The 22,126-nt window shown below is 55.3% G+C and overlaps 2 protein-coding genes and 1 pseudogene across 3 annotated transcripts; 1 reads left to right on the top strand and 2 right to left on the bottom strand.

The window, feature by feature from the left end:
* Positions 1 to 365: 365 nt before the first annotated feature.
* LOC143840507 (olfactory receptor 52D1-like) lies at positions 366 to 8,272 on the bottom strand (annotated as a pseudogene).
* Positions 8,273 to 11,079: 2,807 nt separating this feature from the next.
* On the top strand, positions 11,080 to 14,580 carry LOC143839261 (olfactory receptor 51G1-like). 2 transcript variants are annotated; one of them, XM_077341050.1, is made up of 2 exons: positions 11,080 to 11,899; positions 14,503 to 14,580. In XM_077341050.1, exons 1-2 carry the CDS (start codon positions 11,103 to 11,105, stop codon positions 14,546 to 14,548), a joined length of 843 nt encoding a protein of 280 aa, XP_077197165.1. In that variant the 5' UTR covers positions 11,080 to 11,102; the 3' UTR covers positions 14,549 to 14,580. The 2 variants fall into 2 exon arrangements, with proteins under 2 accessions (XP_077197165.1, XP_077197164.1); XM_077341049.1 differs by lacking the exon at positions 14,503 to 14,580 and having other exon boundaries at positions 11,080 to 12,157.
* Positions 14,581 to 16,067: 1,487 nt separating this feature from the next.
* On the bottom strand, positions 16,068 to 17,036 carry LOC143840509 (olfactory receptor 52B2-like). Its single transcript, XM_077344129.1, has one exon. The coding sequence runs from the start codon at positions 17,034 to 17,036 to the stop codon at positions 16,068 to 16,070; it is 969 nt and encodes a 322-aa protein (XP_077200244.1).
* Between the last annotated feature and the right edge of the window lie 5,090 nt (positions 17,037 to 22,126).

Consider the following 22,126-nt stretch of genomic DNA (forward strand, 5'->3'; position numbering starts at 1 on the left):
GACTTTCCTATAGAATCGGCGACTGTCTTGACACAACTGAATGGATGACGTCATCAACATCAGGCCGCGCCTCAATGGGAACAGCCCCCCCCCCTCCAACCAGTGTTGCCGTGTGGATGAGGCCATATTCAAAGCCACTCCTTCTGTTTCCCAGTTTTGCTCGCTGCCATTAACTATTTCTGACAAATAGGCACAAGGGGGGGGGGGTAGGCAGCCCTCAGTCCCCTGCTGGAGGTGGACAGCCCCATAGTCACTTTGCCAGAATCCATTTGCACAATGCACCGCCCTGCAGGGCTGGCATGCCTGAGGGTGAGCTCCAAGGTGAAGCCCCATTTCGGCTCATTGAACGCCCTCTGGCACTCAGCCCTCCACTGCAGCTGGGCGAGTGGCCACCTCTCCCCATTCCCCTGGCTCTTGTTTTTCAGCAGGTCAGTCATGGGGAGGGCCATGTGGGCAAAGATGGCCAGGAAATATAAATAAGTTGTACCCCTCAATCCGAACATTCCATGCATGAGTGTTATCCATCAGGCTTCTGTAACGCCTATTAGGTCGTAGTTCCCTTCCTCTATTCTAACACTTTCTTCATAGGAGAGTCCCTAAAAGGATTGTTTGGCTGGGAGGAAATAGCTGAAAAGTGGCTCCAGACAGGCACCGGGAGCCATACAAGGCCTCCCTCCAGAATACGGCTTCCCTCTGCAGACCCTGCTGCCTGCAGGTTCTCAGGCTTATCTCTGTGGTGGTGAGGGCTCACGGATGGCTTGCTGCGGCTTAGCTTAACTTTCCAGGTATTTTCCATATTGTACAGTTTCCCCATATCTGGATTTCATAACCTAAATCCCACACCCTTCTGACAAAACAGGCTGAGGATTTGGACTCGGATCTCCTTAGTCTTCACCCCATAGACAATGGGGTTGAGGGTAGGGAGCACAAGGAGGTAGAGGTTGGCCAACAGGATGTGGATGTGATGGGGAACGTGCCATCCAAATCGGTGAGTGAAGAAGGAGAAAAAGGCCAGCGTATAGAAGATGGCAAAGACGAAGACGTGAGCCCCGCAGGTGCCAAAGGCTTTGAGCCCAGCGTCTCGGGCTGGGAACCTCAAGACGGTCCTGAGGATGAGGACGTAGGAAGCCACCATAAAGATGGCATCCAAGCCGGTGGTGAGGAAGGCAGCTGTTAGGCCATAGATGCTGTTGAGGGTGATGTCAGAGCATGCCAGCTTGGCGATGCCCATGTGCTCACAGTAGGTGTGATGGATCACATTGTTCCCGCAGAAGGGGAGCTTCTTGAGCAGGAAGACCCAGGGGTGACGGCACAGGTGCTCCTGACCACGACACCAGCCCCAATCTTCCCTAGGACTGTGCGGGTGAGGATGGATGTGTAGCACAAGGGCTGGCAGATGGCAACATACCGATCAAAGGCCATGGCGAACAAAATGGCTGACTCGGAGAGGAACAAGGCATGGACAAAAAACATTTGAGCGAGGCAGCCATTGAAGGAGACGGCCTCTGCGTCCCACCAGAATATGGCCAGCATTTTGGGGATGATGACAAAGCAGAGGGCGATGTCGTTGACAGCCAGCATGGCCAGGAAGATGTACATGGGCTCTTGGAGGTGGCGCTCCTTGCTCACCACCAGCACAACTGTGGAGTTGCCCAAGAAAGCCACCAAGAACATGGAAGAGAACAGGATGGACAGCCAGCCATGCACGGACTCAAGGCCGGGGACGCCGGTCAGCAGGAAGGAAGCAGGCTGAGATTCATTCGCTAGGTCCTCTGCTGGGCTGGGCTGAGGATACCCTCCAGTTCCTGCATGTGAACACAGCAAACTGGGCTTCACACATGGGTGGAAGGTGCGGGGTCCTGAGGTCCCTCCCCTCCTTAAACCCCTCCTTAAACCCCCCCCCCCCAATATCCAGGTATTTCCCCAAAGTGAGTAGGCAGACGTAGATTCCAGGGAAATGCTTCGCCTCAGCCAGAATGCTCCTAGCCATGGGACGGAGACAGGAGAGAGCCCCGGAGACTGAGGCAAGGCTCAGGAATCGGTGGTTTGTGACGGGGATAGAAGGAATATCTCCGTGTGGGAAACTTGGGGAAGAGGTTGGACTAGATGACCCAGGAGGTCCCTTCCAACTCTATGACTACGGCAGTCAGCACCCCCCCACCCCCCGGAGAAATGGCTGCTTTTGAGGCTAGACACTATGGCCTGGTACCCACTGAACTCCACCCCCCAAATCTCCCGCAGTTTCTCATCCTGGAGCTGGCAACTGTACCCCCCATCTCCTGGAGGGAACCAGGTGACCTTCCTCCCCCAAGGAACTTGGGGGACAGTCCAGGGGTGCCTGAGGAGGTTTTCCAGGGCCAGCTTTTCAAAGGGAAAGGGTCCCCCCCCCCAGCAGCAGGATCTCACTCTGGAAAGGAAGTTTGGGCATGGGATTAAGGCCGATGTGTCCAAAACAGGCCCTGGGGGATGCCGGAGACCAAGAGGAGGGGGAACCATCACTCTGCATGCAAATGTGTCCATAGAAGATGTGTTTCAAGATGGAACCCAGCTTGGAATACATGAGAGGAAGAAGAAGAAGAAGAAGAAGAAGAAGAAGAAGAAGAAGAAGAAGAAGAAGAAGAAGAAGAAGAAGAAGAAGAAGAAGAAGAAGAAGAAGAAGAAGAAGAAGAGTTGGTTCTTATTTGCCTCTTTTCTCTACCCGGAGGAGTCTCAAAGCGGCTTACAGTCGCCTTCCCATTCCTCTCCCCACAACAGACACCCTGTGAGGTGGGTGAGGCTGAGAGAGCCCTGATATCGCTGCTCGGTCAGAACAGTTTTATCAGTGACATGGCGAGCCCAAGGTCACCCAGCTGGCTGCATGTGGGGGAGCGCAGAATCGAACCCGGCTTGCCAGATTAGAAGTCCGCACCCCTAACCACTACACCAAACTGGCTCTCTCAGATGTGCATCTGGCTGTCAGACCGCATGGGGAAGGGGGGAAACCATTTCCCCAATGAAGGGTGGCTAACCTACAGGCAGTCCCCCTGCCCCATACAGGGCTGTTGAGGTGGAAGGAACTGCAGAGTTGTGCAGTGAAGCTTTCTTTTAAAAATGGCACCCAGCTCAGGAACAGACTCACCCATTGTGCATCTCCGTCCAGGGCAGCAGGATCTGGTGTCCTTTGGAGGGACCCACTTTGCTGCTGCCCAGCTCCGTCCGGCGCCTTCTAGAGAGGCTGCAGCTGCACCGGCTCCCTCTGGGCAAAGCCCCAGTGATGAAGGGGGCGGGATTGGGGGCCTGACCAGTAAGACCTGCATCCCAGGTGAGCAGGCATCCTGAGAGGTCTCAAGAGAATTTCCCCTCAGCCAAGCGATGGATAACCTCCCTGGAGGTGGCTTTCTTCCTAATTGCTGTCCAGCCTGGCCCAAGGCCCCAGCTGAAGGCAGCGGGAGGGGAGGGGAGGGGACGGTGGAGAGAGAGGGAGAGAGGGAGGGAGAGCTTGGAGGGGAAGCTGGCCCCTGCCCTGGCATCTGGCCCCAGCCTTACCAGCTGCTTTGTGTCCCCGTGAGGTTGCTTAGCCTCTACTGCAGCGGAGGAGCCAGAACCCAAACAATCCCTTCCATGAGTTCCTCAGGAAGTCGAGAGGAGATGGCAAACAAACAAGAGCCAAGTGCTTTTATGGCTGCAATGCAAGAAGCAAGGCCAAATCATCCCAGTGTGTCAGAGTATTAGAAGGAAGCAGAACCCCTATCTGGTTCAAGCCGCCCCCTGCAGCTGGGAAGTTTAGGAGAAACAATCCTAATCTCCCTAGAAGAATCTTCCCCACGTTGTGCACAAATTCAGGGTTTGTCCCACAGAATCCTTGAAGCAGGAACTGGGGCTCCCCAACAACAGAGTGCTGGGGCAGGTGCGCCCCCAGAGGCCAAAGGCACTGAAGATGAGCCAGGTGTGCAAGGGTGTGTGGCTAAGTGTGGCAAAGCTGCCAGTGGAGCATCCTCCTTAAAGATCTATCTCCAGAGGGTGCCCGGTCCTTGTGGCCCCTGAGGTGCTTGCAGGGATTGGAGATGGCTCACTGTCCTCACAGGGAGAAAGTGGGGTACAAATGAATTAAAGAAATATGTAAAAATGATTCAAGAGAACCAGCGTGGTATTGTGGTTAAGAACAAAGACTTCTAATCTGGAGAGCTGGGTTTGATTCCTTGCTCCCTCTCATGTAGCCAGTTTGGGCTAGTCACAGTCCTGTTGCAGCTGTTCTCAAAGAAGAAAAATAGTTTTTATACTCTACTTTTCACTTCCTGTATGAGTATAAAAACAGCTTACAGTCCCCTTCCTTTCCTCTACCCACAACAGACACCCTGTGATGTAGATGACGATGAGAGAGCTCGGACAGAACTGCTCTTTGAGAATAGCTCTCAGAGAACAGTGACTGGCTCAAGGTCACCATGGGGCTGCATTTGGAGGAGCAGAGAAGCAAACCCAGCTCACCAAATTAGAAACTGCCACTCCTAATCACTACACCAAGCATTTCTCCTAGAGCTCTCTCAGCCCCACCCACAGGGGGGTGTCTGTTGTGGGGAGAGGAAGGGAAGGAGATTGTAAGCCACTTTGACTCCTTTTGGTGATGAAAAGCAAGGTATAAAAACCAATTCTTCTTTTGGACTGTCTGGCTGTGACTGTCCTTTTACAGTATCCTCAAGGCAAGTTCTAGAGAGTTTGTTTCTGGCAAAAGAAAATAAACTGGGGTGGGTGACATTATTATTATGATTACTAGACTTAAAGCCCATTGCATTGAGAAATACAATGGGCGCTAGCAGCGGGGGGGCCCCTCAGAGCCATACTGCGACGTGGCAGGGCTGCCCCTTCGCCGGCCCAGAAGCCCCCCCCCGTCCGCCCGCCCACCTCCCTGGCAAGCCCAGGGCTTCTAGGCCAGCAAAGAGACAGCCCCGCCGCGTCTGCTGTCAGTCCGGGACCGGGGGCAATCATTGCCCCCCACCATCCTGGACAGCGGCCACCCCCGGAGCCCTTACTGTTTTATTTATACCGCTCCGGCGGAGCGGTTTAAAGATTATTATTATTATTATTATTATTATTAGAAATAAAGCCCATTTTATTTTTGAATAAAATGGGCTCTAGGAGCCGGGAGCAGCCTCGGGGGTGAGAGAAGGCCGGCTCCTGCCCCCCCACCCTCCCCGAAGACCAAAGCAGGCGGCGCAGCCCCCTCCCCACCGGCGGCTCTCTGTAGCCTTTTCCCGGCTGCTGCGCGGCCCCCCAGAGGACTCACCACATCGGCTGGCAGTCCAGTCGATGCGGTGATTCCCTGGCCGGGTGAAGCAGCCAATGGGGCTCCCCATTGGCTGCTTGGGCTGGGATGGACACTCGGAGGGGCCAATCAGGAGCCGCTTCACGGCTCCTGATTGGCCCCTCTGAGTTTTTATCCCGGACAGGGCCCGCCCTAACTCCTCCCAGACAGCCCTTACTCTTTTATTCAGTCCGCGCCGCGCCACGCCGCGCTGCGGGGCTGTTTAAAGATTATTATTATTTGGATTTATAGCCCACCACTTCCCTAAGGCTCGTGGTGGGTAACAGCATATAAAACCCAATAAAACCCCTAATACATAAAAACACCCTAACACACAATCATATCATCCAACCCAACAACTTTGGGGGTGGGTGACCTTGGTTTACTCACAGTTCTCTCAGAACTTTCTCAGCCGCACCCACCTCACAGGACAATCTGTTGTGGGGACTGGAAAGGTAGATTCAGGTATTTTAAAAGGGGTGCAAAAAAACCCAGGTCTTTTTATTTCGATCACATTTGACTCCAACTCAGCAGCCATGACAGGTACATGGCGTATGCTATAAAATGGGCTTCTGTTCCAGTTTAACAGATGGGCGACTTCTAAGGAGACCTGCACAGGACTGAGCACTCAAGTTCGTCAAAGATATTCTCTCTCTCTCTCTCTCTCTGGGCTCTCATAGAAAGAGACAAGTCATTCATGCTAATTGGTTAAAGTTATTCAGGGAGTTCTTGTTGGGCTGTATCAACAGGGGCATCACATCAAAATCACAAGATGTCATAGTCCCCTTGTATACGGCACTGGTCAGACCACACTTGGAGTACTGTGTACAGTTCTGGAGGCCTCACTTCAAGAAGGACGTAGATAAAATGGAAAGGGTACAGAGGAGAGCGACGAAGATGATCTGGGGCCAAGGGACCAAGCCCTATGAAGATAGGTTGAGGGACTTGGGAATGTTCAGCCTGGAGTAAAGGAGGTTGAGAGGGGACATGATAGCCCTCTTTAAGTCTTTGAAAGGTTGTCACTTGGAGGAGGGCAGGATGCTGTTTCTGTTGGCTGCAGAGGAGAGGACACGCAGTAATGGGTTTAAACTTCAAGTACAACGATATAGACTAGATGTCAGGAAAAGTATTTTCACAGTCAGAGTAGTTCAGCAGTGGAATAGGCTGCCTAAGGAGGTGGTGAGCTCCCCCTCACTGGAAGTCTTCAAGCAAAGGTTGGATACACACTTTTCTTGGATGCTTTAGGATGCTTAGGGCTAATCCTGCGTTGAGCAGTGGGTTGGACTAGATGGCCTGTATGGCCCCTTCCAACTCTATGATTCTATGATTCTATGATATAGGCTAGATATCGGGGGGGGGGGGGAAATTCACAGTCAGAGTAGTTCAGCCGTGGAATAGGCTGCCTAAGGAGGTGGTGAGCTCCCCCTCACTGGCAGCCTTCAAGCAAAGGTTGGATACACACTTTTCTTGGATGCTTTAGGATGCTTAGGGCTGATCCTGCGTTGAGCAGGGGGTTGGACTAGATGGCCTGTATGGCCCCTTCCCACTCTGTGATTCTGTGATTCTAAAAACACAACAATTGGTGCAAGCACCTATCTTGACACCACCAAATGATAGGGATTCTTTTGTGGTTAGAACTGATGCTTCAAAGTGGAATTTGGGGGCCATGGTGCTCCGCCCTGTTATTGTCTTGGGTCGAAAGCTGCTGCCCGGAGCACGGCCTTCTACACCACGGAGAAGGAGGAGTTGCCTTTGGTTTGGCCCTCTATGGAAAGATGCCCCCCCCAACTCCAGCCCAGCCAGGGAGGAGCCATCACAGCAGTCGAAAGAGGCTTGAGAAGGAGGCTTACTGTTCACATCTGACGCAGAGTTCTGTGCATTGGACAGTTAAGTTAGCATTTGTTAATGTCTGAGCTGCTTGATTTTGGAGAGTTGTGTGGCTTAACAAAAAACCTGATATTTCTAAAGCATTCTAATGACGTATATATTTTGACATGAGACTATTATTTGTGCACACTTGCCCTGGGACCCCATGGGGGCGAGGTCTGGACTCCTGGGCTGGCCCCCGTGGGATCAGCAGCCAAGAGAGATCCCTGAGGGGCACAGCTGAGCCAGCCCTCTCCTCTGGGATAATCGACAAGAATGAGTCTTGGGCTGCGTTCAAAAAGAGGCAAGGCTTGGCCTCATGTTGCCCCGAAGACAAGTCCCCCGTGGAACTGCTGGGTAGGTTGAATGGCTTCAGGAGGGGTGTTGTGGGGAGCTGAGACCCAGGCCAAGACGAAGAACACATACAGCCTTCAAATCTTCTTGGGTAGCTGGAGATTCTTCCTCCGCCTTTCTCTGTCTCTTCTTCTTGAAGATCTTCCAGACATGGGGAACATATTGGCTTTTGTCGTTTACTTTAGTTGCGGGGCCGTGTTCTCCTAGCATTTCACCTGCATCTGTGGCTGGCCTCTTCACAGGTCTGTTGCCGCAAGATGGGCCTCTCTCTGTGACAGGTAAGATCCATTTTCCTGAGCATGTCCGGGTGGAGTCCTTGCCCTGTGGTCTGACTGTGTGTGACTCACCTGAGGACCTGGGCTGAAGAGATGCTGTCGGGATGGAGAAAGAGAAGGAGCCTGTGTTCTGGGCGTGGTGCCCGACATGCCTTATTTGCTTCTGCTCTTTTTAAGTGCTCTTCCGGCTTCCTTCCTGTTTGCTGAAGTTATATTGGTGTTTATGGATTTCAGTGGCTTCCCTGTGCGATCTGACCTAATAGCTACTGTGTTATCCAGTATTTTTGTGTCTTCAAATAAGGTTTTGTGTCCAGCTTGGCTTAGAGCATTTTTGGCTACTGCTGATTTCTCACGTCGGTTCATCCTGCAGTGCCTTGCAGGCTCTTTTATTCTGTCCAAATGCTGCATTATCGAGGTCCTCAGATGAGTCACACACAGTCAGGCCACAGGCCAAGGACCTCACCCAGGCATTCACGGGCAAATGGATCTTACCTGACATAGGAAACCATGAGCCCCACACGTGCCCATGCGCCTCATGGCATTCTTGGAAGAAACTTCGGGACTCGATCCATATCAGTCTGGCTTCCGACCTGGCCACGGGGTGGAGACGGTGTTGGTCGCCCTGTTGGATGACCTCCGTCGCCAGCTGGATAGAGGCGGGTCGGCAGTGCTGGTTCTTCTGGACCTGTCGGCCGCTTTTGACACCGTGGACCACGAACTACTGGTCCACCGCCTCGCCGAAACGGGGATACGGGGCACAGCTTTACGCTGGATACGCTCCTTTCTCCAGGACCGGACCCAGAGGGTAGCAGTGGGAGATGAGCTCTCGTGCCCCTACAGACTTCCTTGTGGAGTCCCACAGGGCGCAGTCCTCTCTCCCACATTGTTCAACGTCTTTATGCGCCCTCTGGCCCAGCTGGTGCGGAGTTTTGGGCTGGGTTGCCACCAGTACGCTGATGACACCCAGCTCTATCTCCTCATGGACGGCTGCCCGGACTCTCCCCCGGAACCATTTGCCAGATGTTTGGAAGCGGTGACAGAATGGTTCGAGCAGAGTCGCCTGAAACTCAACCCCTCCAAGACGGAGGTCCTGTGGTTGGGACGTAGGGGTCGGGAACAGGAAGCGCGTTTACCCACCCTGGGAGGGACGCACCTTACCATCGCGTCCCAGGCCAGGAATTTGGGTGTGATCATTGACGCCTCCCTGACCTTGGAGGCACAGGTCAAAAGAGTAGCGGGCCAGGCATTTTTCCAGCTTCGCCAGGCCCGACTACTAGCGCCCTACCTGTCCCCCGAACACCTAGCCACAGTGATCCATGCAACGGTCACCTCCAGAATAGATTTCTGTAACTCGCTCTACGCGGGCCTTCCCTTGTCCTTGGTCCGGAAACTCCAGCTAGTGCAAAACGCAGCTGCCAGGGTCCTCACTGGTACACCTTGGAGGGGCCATATCCAGCCAGTGCTGAGGCAGCTGCACTGGTTGCCAATTGCTGCCCGGATCCGGTTCAAGGTTTTGGTTTTAACCTTCAAGGCTTTACGCGAGTTGGGACCCACATACCTGAGGGACCGCCTATCGCCCTATGCCCCCCGCAGAGCCTTACGTTCTGCGGGAGAAAATCTGCTGGTCGTTCCCGGCCCCAGGGAAGCACGCCTGGCCTCGACCAGGGCCAGGGCCTTTTCGGTCCTGGCCCCTACCTGGTGGAATGAGCTCCCGGGAGAGCTGCGGGCCCTGCAAGATCTTCCATCATTCCGCAGGGCCTGCAAGACGGAGCTCTTCCGCCAGGTTTACGGTTGAGGACGAGGCTAACATCTATGCCCCCCCCCCCAGGGACCCGGGACCCGGGATTGAGATTGGGTATTAGTACCATCAGTATCCCCTCTCCACCTGCTTGTAGTAGGAGGGGGAGGTTGATTAGCCTATCTTGCCAGGTTAGCTTGCTAACCGATAATGTTATATTGTAATTGTTGCTGAGGGTTTTTAATGGATTTTACTGGGGGTTTTAAAATGTTGTAACCCGCCGCGAGCCGTAGGGGAGTGGCGGGCAATAAATCGAAAGATAATAATAATAATAAATAATAATAATAATAATCTCCCCCTGAGAGGTGCATAACATGAAAGGGCATCCAACCCCAGACACACCTTGTCACAGAGAGAGGCACATCTTGCTGCAGCCCACCTCAGAAGGCGCCAGCCACAGATGCGGGTGAAATGTCAGCAGCAAAAATGACCAGAACACGACCTGAGAAAACGACAAAAGACATTGATTCTGTCCATGAAAGCCTTTGACGATACATGGGGAACATATTCTTTGCAGTGTGTCTCACTGTCCCGCTCATGGTACAATCAGGAAATGGTACCATTTGGGAGTCTCACCTGGAGGTCCGCTCAGTCAGGGAAAGTTCTAGCCCCACCTTTAACCCTCTGGCCCTTCAACTGAAGGTCAGTCCCCACCCCCAAGGTCAGCCCAGTGGCTTCCGAGTGAGTCAGACCCCTGGCCCCTCGAGCCTGCTGCAAAAGTCAGCCTCCCTCCGTGAAAGAGATCCCTTCCCAGTCCTGGTGCCAGGAACCTCTCCACCCAGAGATGCTGGAGTCTGGCTAGAGCCAGTGCCTGGGCTCTCCAACTGCCCACTGTCACCCCCTCCCCAAGTTCAAGTCCCACCACACGGTACTTGTAGGCCTGGGTGCATTTTCCTTTCTGTTGCTGAGCCGCTCCGTCAGTTCTTTTTCCTCTCCTGCCTGGAGCTTCTCCCCCGCCAGCCTGCCTGGGGTCCTTCCTGCGACTGGCAGGGTTTCTGGGGCTGTGCCCTCGTCATCCGTAAAATAAAAAGGGGGTCAGCCTTCCAGCATCTTTGGCCTGCCTGTCTTCCTCAGAGCAGGAGGGGGAGGCAGCATAGAAGAGATGCTGGGGGGGGGTGGATGGATGGGGGGGGGATTGCCCAAGTGAGGCCAATGGCCTACAACAGCCTCAGAGGCCAGCCCAGATGTTGGGGCCAGAGCAGCTGATCTGAGCACAGAAGACCTGAGCACAGAATTTTCATTCCTCAGCATGATTTCGGTGCCAGTTTGGCAAAGTGGAGAAGTGTGGCAGCTTCTCTTCTGGAGAACTGGGTTTGATTCTTCACTTCTCTTCCTCGTGAAGCCAGCTGGGTGACCTCAGAGCTCTCTCAACCCCACCCGCCTCACAGGGCGTCTGTTTCAGGGAGAGGAAGGGAAGGTGAGTGTAAGCCGCTTGGAGTCTCCTTCAAGTAGTAAAAAAGCAGGGCATAATAACCAACTCCTTTTCTTATTTTCCTTACTGTAGCTCATCGTATCTGGACCTCAGAGAAACATGGCTGCATCAGCCAACTACTCGGTCCTCGGCCGTCCAGCGTTCTTCCTGACTGGCTTTCCCGGGCTGGAAAAAGCCCACCTCTGGATTTCCATCCCCATCTGCTCCGTGTACTTTGTGTCCATCGCTGGGAACTGCACCATCCTCTTCATGGTCTGGATGGACCGAACCCTCCACGAACCCATGTACTATTTCCTCTCCATGCTGGCCCTCTCGGACCTGGGCTTGTCTTCTGCCACGTTGCCCACCATGCTGGGTGTCCTTTGGTTTGACCACCGCCTGATCCACTTTGACGCCTGCCTGATCCAGATGTACTTCATACACACCTTGTCCATTACTGAGTCGGGCATTCTGCTGGCCATGGCCTTTGATCGCTTGGTGGCCATCCGGAACCCGCTGAGATACACAACCATCTTGACCAACGAAGCCATCATCAAGATCGGGCTGGGGGTTTTCCTCCGGGCTGCCTTCCTTGTCTTACCCGCTTCCTTCCTGTTGAAGAGGATGCAGTACCAAGAAGAGAATGTCTTGTCGTATTCCTTCTGCGTTCACCAGGATATCATGAAAGCATCCTGCTCAGAAAGAAGAATCAGCAGCATTTACGGCTTGCTAGTGATGCTCCTGTCCACAGCGGTGGATTCCCTGTTGCTCGTCCTGTCGTACGCCATGATCCTGAAAACAGTCTTGGGCATTGCCTCCAAGGAGGAACGCTTGAAGGCCCTGAACACCTGCGTCTCCCACATCTGCGCCATCCTCTCCTTCTACATCCCCATGCTCGGCCTCACCATGATCCATCGGTACGGCAGGAACGCCCCCCCCATTGCTTACATCCTCCTGGCAAACATCTACCTGTTGGTGCCCCCGCTGATGAACCCCATCGTGTACAGCATGAAGACGAAGCAGATTCGGGCACGGATAGTGGGGAAGGTCAGGGGGGTGGTCAGAGCTGCACAGTGATGGAAGATCAGCTGCTGCAGTTGTGAAGGAAAAGAGTTGGCTTGTATACCCTGCTTTTCACTGCCCGAAGGAGTCTCACAGTGGCTTCCAATCCCCTTCCCTTCCCTCTCTCCACGACAGACACCCTGTGAGGGAGGGGCGGCTGAGAGAGCCCTGACATTACTGAAGAATAGTTGGTTCTTAGATGCTGCTATTCTCTACCCGAAGGAGTATCAAAGCGGCTTCCAATCCCCTTCCCTTCCTTCTCCCCACAACAGACACCCTATGAGGGAGGGGCGGCTGAGAGAGCCCTGAGATTAAGAAGAAAAGTTGGCTCTTATATGCTGCTTTTCTCTACCCGAAGGAGTCTCAAAGCGGCTTCCAGTCGCCTTCCCTTTCCTCTCCCCACAACAGACACCCTGTGAGGGAGGGGCGGCTGAGAGAGCCCTGAGATTACTGAAGAAGAAGAAGAGTTGGTTCTTCTCTGCCACTTTTCTCTACCCGAAGGAGTCTCAAAGGGGCTTCCAATCCCCTTCCCTTCCTTCTCTCCACAACAGACACCCTATGAGGGAGGTGAGGTTGAGAGAGCCCTGAGATTAAGAAGAAAAGTTGGCTCTTATACGCTCCTATTTTCTACCTGAAGGAGGCTCAAAGTGGCTTCCAGTCGCCTTCCCTTTCCTCTCCCCACAACAGACACCCTGGGATGCATTACAATCATTTACCAGATTGGGGACATTCTTTGAATTTAAGTGTATGTATTTATTTATTGTATGGCTTGAGCATCATATAGCCAGGAGATCCTAAGGCTGTTTGGCTGCCAGGCAGGAGACATTCAGAGGTGGTTTGCCATGGCCTGCCTCCGTGCCATGGCCTTCCCACGTCCTAGCCAGGCCAACCCTACCTCCCTTCCCAGATCCGAGGGGACAGGACTTGCCCGAGCTGTCCAGGTCAGGTCAAATTGAAATGTAGGAAGGTGAGATACAGATTTCACAAAGAAGTACCTTGGTTTTCATTTATCATTGGACTTTTATACCACCCATTCCAGCAAACCGACTCTGGATGGTGTGCAACAGAAGGTGTAGTGCACAATGATAAAATTGTAAATTAGACTGTAAAACAGTTCAGTTTTGTAAAACAGTTTATTTAATAAGAAGCAACTTCTGATTAAAAATTCAGGCTTAGCTATTTGGGATTTGGACTCAGGACAATGGTCTGGATCACCCTCAAGTGCCAGTACATGGTGTCACGTGGTTTGGGTGGGGCCAACTTCAGCCTTCAGGCTGTCGTCTCCTGGCTGCCCCCGCCCCCTCCGTGAGATTACTTGTGCTGGGGCTGGTATGTGACATTTTCATGTCATTTGGATGAGGCAATACATTGAACATTTTTGAACGTGACACTAAATTGGGGGGGGGGGGGGGAGGCTAATAGCCCAGAGAAAAGTATTGCTATTCAAGAAGCCCTGGATACACTGGAATACTGGGCCATAGCCCACAAAATGAACTTCAATATGATCTATTTAGATTTACATTCTGCTGCTATCAAAGCTGGTCTCACAGCACGTTACAATTAATAAATATAAATGCCGAAGTCAGAACCCAACCATAACCGGCAGTGCAAAAGAGAGAAGGGAAAATAAGAGGGAAAAAACCATCCCTTCCTCTCACTGGGAGCTCTGTGTTCAGTTTCGGGCACCACAACTGAAGAGAGAAGCTGCAGCATGTCCAGAAGAGGGCAGCAAAGATGGTGAGGGGGTTGGAGACCAAGATGTAGGAGGAAAGGTTGGGAGTGACCCCAATCCTATGCCCAGATGACTCCCCCCAGGAAGCCTGCTTGGGAAGCAGACAGAGGAGTCACATCAAACCAGAGAGAGAGAGAGAGAGAGAGAGAGAGAGAGAGAGAGAGAGAGAGAGAGGTTTAGAAAACGGGACAATTAGAAAACACGGCGGGACGCGGGGCAAATGTCCCAAGTCTGGGACTGTCCCGCCAAAGGCCACCTTAGACTATGATCTAATAGGCATTATAGAACCCTGGTGGGATAGCACAACTGGGACAATGCAATTGGGGGCTACAACTTATTTAAAAGGGACAGACAAAGAAGGGGGAGGAGCAGCACTATACGTTTAAAATAACCAATGCATGTAGGGAGAGTGTTAGAAAAGCTAAAGCTCAGTATGAGCTTAGGCTAACAAGAAATGCTAAAAACAACAGAAACAGGGTTCTTTAGTATATTTAAGGTAAGAAAGAGAATAGGGACATAGTAGGACCATTTCAGGGACCAGAAAGGGACATTGTCACAGGTGATGAAGAGAGGGCTGGACTGCTCAATTCCTACTGCTGCTCAGTCTTCTCTTGGGAGGGGAATCGTGCTCAACGTGGCTAAATTATTTCACGGGATGAGGGAGGGGAGTTGTGGTATAGGATCACTTTAGGGGTAGTCCATAAAGACCTCATTTTTTTTTTTAAGGAAATCAAATCCTCTGGGCCAGATGAATTCCTTCCAAGAGTACTAAAAGAACTTGCAGATGTTATTAATGATCTAGATCATTGGTCCCCAACCTGCGGGCCGCGGCCCGGTGCCGGGCCGCAAAGGCCATGGCACCGGGCCGCGGCTCCCTCGCCCCGCCCCCGCAGTAAAAAACTTCCCAGGCCGCAAGCTTGCGGCCCGGGAAGCTACTTACTGCGGGAGGTGGGGAGAGGGAATCAGGGCCAGGCCGCGCCTGTGCGGGCCACGCCCGCTCGGCCCGATCCGCGGGCGCGGCCCGTGGGCGCGGCTCGGGTGCGGCCCGATCCGCGGGCGCGGCGTGGGCGCGGCACACGGGCGCAGCGTGGGTGCGGCCCGCGGGCGCGGCCCGATCCGTGGGTGCGGCCCGCGGGCGCGGCCCGATCCGCGGGCGTGGCCCGCACGGGCGCGGTCCGCGGGGGCGCGGCCCGATGCCCTGCCAGTCCCCAGCCTCGGAAAGGTTGGGGACCACTGATCTAGATGAGGGAGTGGAGGGACTACTCATCAAGTTTGCAGATGACACCAAATTGGGAGGATCGGCAAATACTCCGGAAGATAGAGACAGAGTTCAACGAGATCTGAACACAATGGAAAAATGGGCAAATGAGAACAAGATGCAATTTAATAACGATAAGTGTAAAGTTCTGCATCTGGGTCAGAAACTCTATGATTCTGTGATTCTATGTAATTTCTGGGCCTCTGTCCATTATTTTTGACAATTCTTGGAGAACTGGAGAAGTGCACCTGCAGCTGAAAAAACCATTTCTCCATCCGCTGGAGCTCGCCAGCTACCGACCCATCTTGCACTTAGTGTTTCTGGGGAAAATGGTGGAAGGGGTTGTGGCGGACCAAGGATCAGCATTCCTGGATGAGGCTTAAGTCCTACACCCATCTAAGTCAGGCTTCCGGTCTGGCTATGGGGTAGAAGCAGTGCCGGTTGCCTGACAGGTGTCCTCCATCTCCAGCTGGGCCAAGGCAGGTCAGCACTGCTTGTGCCATTAGACCTCAGAGCAGCGTCTGACATAGTCGACCATGAGCTTCTTGCTCACCGGGATACGGGGGACAGCCCTCCCATGGCTGATCTCCGTCCTCTGGGGTTGCGGACTGAGGTAGCAATTGGAGAGAGGCAATCAAGCCATTACCAGCTCACTGCAGAGTCCCTCTCTCCAGTCTCCTGCCCCCTCAGATCCCTCCCCCTTTTCCTGAACTGAATCCTGAACTCACGAACTCTCGGGGCTGTAGTTAATATAATTTCTGTCTCCACAGCAGACACCCTGTGAGGGAGGTGGGCCGAGAGAGTGAGCCGGACAGACTAGCTGGACCCGCAGCCTGATCCAGCAGGGATCTTTTTGTGTCCTCAGTTAGTCCCTGTGGATAGAGTAGGAAATACTTTGCTCACAATCCATAACGCAGCCTGTTTGAAATACGTGTGTGTGTGTATGTGTGTGAAATCCATGTCCTGCTTCTGGGTGAAGTACCCCCCCTGCACCGATCTGCTTTCATTTCCACTTGTTTTGAGATGAGGGTGCTCAGCACATCTTCCGCGTGGGCATGAGCGTGTGGACCAGCCGTTCCCGAATGGCTTTGGTCTTGGCCGCGTAGACGATGGGGTTCAGCATTGGCGGGAGAAGCTGGTAAGCGTTGGCCAAGAGGATGAGGGCGTGCTGTGGGAGGCCACGGCCGAAGCGATGGGCGAAGAAGGAGAACAGGGCTGGGGTGTAGAAGAGGAGGATGACGCAGAGGTGGGACCCGCAGGTGCCCAGGGCCTTGAGGCGGGCCTCCTTGGACGGCAGCCGGAAGACCGCCCGCAGGATGAGGGAATAGGAGACGGCGATGAGCACGAGGTCGAGGACCGGGGACAAGAGGGTGGTCACGAATCCGTACCAGATGTTGGCAGCGATGTCCGCGCAGGCCATGCGAGCGATGCCCATGTGCTCGCAGTAGGAGTGGGGCATGACCCTTCGCCCACAGTAGGGGAGTCTCCTGAGGAGGAAGAGGTTTGGGGTCACCACACAGACGCTCCTCGCCAGAGCAGCCAGACCAATCTTTGCAATCGCTGCCTGCGTGAGGACGGCCGTGTACCGCAGCGGGTCGCAGATGGCCACGTACCGATCCACGGCCATGGCCAGCAGGATGGTGGACTCTGCAATGAAGCTGACGTGGGTGCAGAACATCTGGGCCAGGCAGGCCGGGAAGGAGATCTCCTTGGAGAAAGCAAGGAGGACGCTGAGGGTTTTGGGGACGGTGGAGGAGGACAGGGCCAGGTCAGCCGCTGCAAGCATGGCCAAGAAGAGGAACATGGGCTGCTGGTGGAGGCGGTGCTGGGTGCCAATGAAGAGCAGCAGGGAGAGGTTGCCCAGGAGAGCCAAGCAGTACATCAGGCCGAAGGGGATGGCCAGCCAGGGCTGGTACGCCTCCATCCCTGGGATGCCCACCAGGATGAAGGACTCTGGGTAGAGGCTGCTCTGGTTGGTGGAGGAGGAGGTGTCCCTGGGCATCCTGGCTTCTTTCTCATGGGTCCCCTCTTGGAAGAAACAGAGGCGGCATCACGGCCCACGTGTACAGTGGTGGAAAGGGGGTGGGGTGGGGGGAAACGCTGCAGGCAAGGGTGTGGCAGGGAGCAGGGCAGGAGGTCCAGGCCAGCTCTGTGTAGTTGTGTAGCAGCTGGAGATGAAACGCTCCTCTGTGGATCACCTTCAGTGAATTTGTTCTGCTCCTGGAGCTAAAGGGGGAACAAAAAAGCAGCTGCTTAGTGCTTTATTTGGGCGAGGGACGGAGCAATTCTGCATTAAGTGTGCAGGTGCCCCCAAATGAGGAAGGGTAGCAAACACCCCAGAAGATCAATGAGATCTGAACACCCTGAAAAAGTGGGCCAATGAGAACAAGATGCAACTCAACAAGTGCAGAGTTCTACATCAGGGTCACACAAATCAGAAGCAGGCAGACTGGAGGGGAGGGACCTTTCTGGGCAGCCATGTGTGTGAACGAGATCTTGGGGTACTTGTGGACTGTGAGCTAAATAGGAGCAGACAGTGTGATGAGGCGCAAAAAAAGGGGAATGTGGTCTTGGACTGCATCAAGAGGCACCACTTCAAAATCCCAAGATGTCCTAGTCCCACTGTGTACCCCCTTGGTCAGACCCCACCTGGAGTCCTGGGTGCAAATCTGGAGGCCTCACTTCAGGAAGGACGTGGGCAAAATTGAAAGGGTTCAGAGGGAAGTAATGAGGAAGATCTGGGGCCTGTTTATGTTTGTTAAGATTTTTGGTCTGGGGACCAAGCCAGGACTTGGGAATGTTCAGCCTGGAGAAAAGGAGGGGACATGATAGCCCTCTTTAAGTATTTGAAAGGTTGTCACTTGGAGGAGGGCAGGATGCTGTTTCTGTTGGCTGCAGAGGAGAGGACACGCAGTAATGGCTTTAAACTACATGGAGAAGAATATCGGCTAGATACCAGGAAAGAATATTTCACAGCCAAGAGTCGTTCAGCTGTGGAACTGACTGCCATAAATCTTCTTGGTCTTTGCAGTTCTGCAGGACTTGAATCTGGCTCTTCTCCTGCAGACTAACATGATACTATCCTTGATACCAGACACTGAGTCCTGGAGCACCTTCAAGACCTACAAGGTTTTGTTCTGGGCAGATGCTCCTGTGTGCAGCCAACAAGGGGCCCCTGGACCCTGCCTTGTGCTGCTGCTTCAGGTCAGCCCCTGAATCTACCCTGGATCATGCCACAGATATGGTTCTGTGCATGTTAGACTGGATGGTTTTCATGGTGAGCCCCCTGGGACTTGGGGCAAGAGGACGGACAGTTTTGCAGGAAAATAAAGAGGTGTAGTGAAAAGAAGCCGGGGGGTTGGTTAGCTTTTGTCAATACCCACAGACCAAAGAGGTCAGACTTAGGAAAGGGATGCTGGCTGGTGGCAAAGATGGCAAAATGCCCCCTGGCAAAATGCCCCCAGGGTGCAGGAGGGCACAGCACATGTTCATACCAGCCAGGTGTCCCTGCAGCCAAACTTATCTGGCTGGGAAAGAGAGAGATTTTCTGGACCCTTAACCTGGAATACTCACCCCTTGCCCTGGCTTCTCCCCGAAAGCTGCTCCTATGGAGACAAAATCCTGAAACGAAGCCGGTTGTTTTCCAGAAGCAGGGAAAGAGGCGGTGGCATGATCCTGCCGGGGTCTCAGGACTACAGGTGCCAAGTCCAGCGGAGGATGAAGCACAAAGAATAGCCACAGATGCAACCCAGAGCTGTGCCTGTGCTGCCCGGGAGCAACAGGGGTGTGTGTGTGGGACTGACGGGAGGCAGGTTCACAGGCAAAGGTTCTGTGCAGGAGCCCTCCCCAGAAGGCTGCCCCCGTCCGTGCAAAAGTCTCCCTGCACAACCCCAGAAGGTCCTTTTCGGGTATTTCTGCTTGCCCGGTCACAGAAGAAGGCTTTTCTGTAGGATGAGGTTTGGATACCTTCCTCTTTTCTCCTTGTCCTACTAGGAATCGCCTCTTGGTAGGTCTTTGTATGGTTGTGCCGTTGCATATTTCTGTAATTTAAAAGAAAATCACCTTTCCTCAAGTGACAAACAAATGACTAGAAATCCCTCGCAGGGCTGTGTGTGGATGGAGGCACCAAGCCTCGGTGGGGGAGGAGGACCGATCCAGCGCTGCACAGAGAGTCCCGGGGAGGCGTCTCTATGGCCTTTATGGCGCTCCCCTCTCTCTCGCTGGCCATCAGGAACCGCCCTCTCAGTGCCAGGCAATGCCTCTGATGCCCCTCTGCACCCACGGGGGGGGGGAGGGAGGGAGGGTCAACCTGGGGCCTGCCATCTAAGGACGGCCAGGTCTGCCGGGGAGCGTCAGAGGAGAGTCAGCAGGGCAGAAGCTCCCGGGGGTTCTGGAGGAGCAGCTGGGGACGGCCCTTGAAGCAGCCCCAGAGCAGGGGGGTCTGCCCCAGAAGGGGAGACATGCCGGGGGGTGGTTGCCTGGCTTCCCTCTCAGGGGGAGGGGAGGCTGGGAGCTTCTTGAAGTCTGGCTCCCCTGGGGGAACTCTGTTGAGGATCCTGACTTCACGCTGAGTCTACCAGGTGGCCCTTGTCTGTCACGCAAAGCTTTATGGCTAGCCATACACCTGGCTTGACCTGTGTTACTTATAGTGAACCAGAAGTAGCAGCCGCTTTTCCTCCTTGTGCATTGCAGGGCTGGTCTGGGGTGCATCACCTCTGCAGGGCCAGCCACAGGGCAGGGAGGCTGAGGCCTTCCCCTGAGAAGACCCTCAGAAGAGCCCTGCTGGGTCAGGCCAGGGAGGGTCCCTCCAGTCCAGCCTCCCGTCTCACCCAGGGGCCAGCCAGTTCCTCTGCAGGGCCAGCCACAGGGCAGAGAGGCCGAGGCCTTCCCCTGAGAAGAGCCTCAGAAGAGCCCTGCTGGGTCAGACCAGGGAGGGTCCCTCCGGTCCAGCCTCCCGTCTCCCCCAGGGGCCAGCCAGTTCCTCTGCAGGGCCAGCCACAGGGCAGAGAGGCCGAGGCCTTCCCCTGAGAAGACCCTCAGAAGAGCCCTGCTGGGTCAGGCCAGGGAGGGTCCCTCCAGTCCAGCCTCCCGTCTCACCCAGGGGCCAGCCAGTTCCTCTGCAGGGCCAGCCACAGGGCAGAGAGGCCGAGGCCTTCCCCTGAGAAGACCCTCAGAAGAGCCCTGCTGGGTCAGACCAGGGAGGGTCCCTCCAGTCCAGCCTCCCATCTCACCCAGGGGCCAGCCAGTTCCTCTGCAGGGCCAGCCACAGGCCTTCCCCTGAGAATACCCATCTCACCCAGGGGCCAGCCAGTTCCTCTGCAGGGCCAGCCACAGGGCAGAGAGGTCGAGGCCTTCCCCTGAGAAGACCCTCAGAAGAGCCCTGCTGGGTCAGGCCAGGGAGGGTCCCTCCAGTCCAGCCTCCCGTCTCACCCAGGGGCCAGCCAGTTCCTCTGCAGGGCCAGCCACAGGGCAGAGAGGCCGAGGCCTTCCCCTGAGAAGACCCTCAGAAGAGCCCTGCTGGGTCAGACCAGGGAGGGTCCCTCCAGTCCAGCCTCCCATCTCACCCAGGGGCCAGCCAGTTCCTCTGCAGGGCCAGCCACAGGGCAGAGAGGCCGAGGCCTTCCCCTGAGAAGAGCCTCAGAAGAGCCCTGCTGGGTCAGGCCAGGGAGGGTCCCTCCAGTCCAGCCTCCCATCTCACCCAGGGGCCAGTCAGTTCCTCTGCAGGGCCAGCCACAGGGCAGAGAGGCCGAGGCCTTCCCCTGAGAAGAGCCTCAGAAGAGCCCTGCTGGGTCAGACCAGGGAGGGTCCCTCCAGTCCAGCCTCCCATCTCACCCAGGGGCCAGCCAGTTCCTCTGCAGGGCCAGCCACAGGGCAGAGAGGCCGAGGCCTTCCCCTGAGAAGACCCTCAGAAGAGCCCTGCTGGGTCAGGCCAGGGAGGGTCCCTCCCGTCCAGCCTCCCGTCTCACCCAGGGGCCAGCCAGTTCCTCTGCAGGGCCAGCCACAGGGCAGAGAGGCCGAGGCCTTCCCCTGAGAAGAGCCTCAGAAGAGCCCTGCTGGGTCAGACCAGGGAGGGTCCCTCCAGTCCAGCCTCCCGTCTCACCCAGGGGCCAGCCAGTTCCTCTGCAGGGCCAGCCACAGGGCAGAGAGGCCGAGGCCTTCCCCTGAGAAGACCCTCAGAAGAGCCCTGCTGGGTCAGACCAGGGAGGGTCCCTCCAGTCCAGCCTCCCGTCTCACCCAGGGGCCGGCCAGTTCCTCCGGAGGGCCAGCCACAGGGCAGAGAGGCCGAGGCCTTCCCCTGAGAAGACCCTCAGAAGAGCCCTGCTGGGTCAGGTCATGGAGGGTCCCTCTAATCCAGCCTCCCGTCTCACCCAGGGGCCAGCCAGTTCCTCTGCAGGGCCAGCCACAGGGCAGAGAGGCCGAGGCCTTCCCCTGAGAAGACCCTCAGAAGAGCCCTGCTGGGTCAGGCCAGGGAGGGTCCCTCCAGTCCAGCCTCCCGTCTCACCCAGGGGCCAGCCAGTTCCTCTGCAGGGCCAGCCACAGGGCAGGGAGGACGAGGCCTTCCCCTGATAAGGACCTCAGAAGAGCCCTGCTGGGTCAGGCCAGGGAGGGTCCCTCCAGTCCAGCCTCCCGTCTCACCCAGGGGCCAGCCAGTTCCTCCGGAGGGCCAGCCACAGGGCAGAGAGGCCGAGGCCTTCCCCTGAGAAGACCCTCAGGAGAGCCCTGCTGGGTCAGGCCCTGCTGGGCCAGTCCAGCCTCCCGTCTCACCCAGGGGCCAGCCAGTTCGTCTGCAGGGCCAGCCACAGGGCAGGGAGGCCGAGGCCTTCCCCTGATAAGGACCTCAGAAGAGCCCTGCTGGGTCAGGCCAGGGAGGGTCCCTCCAGTCCAGCCTCCCGTCTCACCCAGGGGCCAGCCAGTTCCTCCGGAGGGCCAGCCACAGGGCAGAGAGGCCGAGGCCTTCGGGAGCCCAGCCCAGCACTGATCCTTGAGGGACCCAACTGCTCACATTCCTCCCATTGATTCCCCTCTATGTGACCTGTCAGTTAGCCAGCTTTCATTTCGTGTTGGGAATCTACAGCACCACCCATCACCGTC

This window comes from Paroedura picta, chromosome 6 (assembly GCF_049243985.1).
Source record: "Paroedura picta isolate Pp20150507F chromosome 6, Ppicta_v3.0, whole genome shotgun sequence".
Lineage (NCBI taxonomy): Eukaryota > Metazoa > Chordata > Lepidosauria > Squamata > Gekkonidae > Paroedura > Paroedura picta.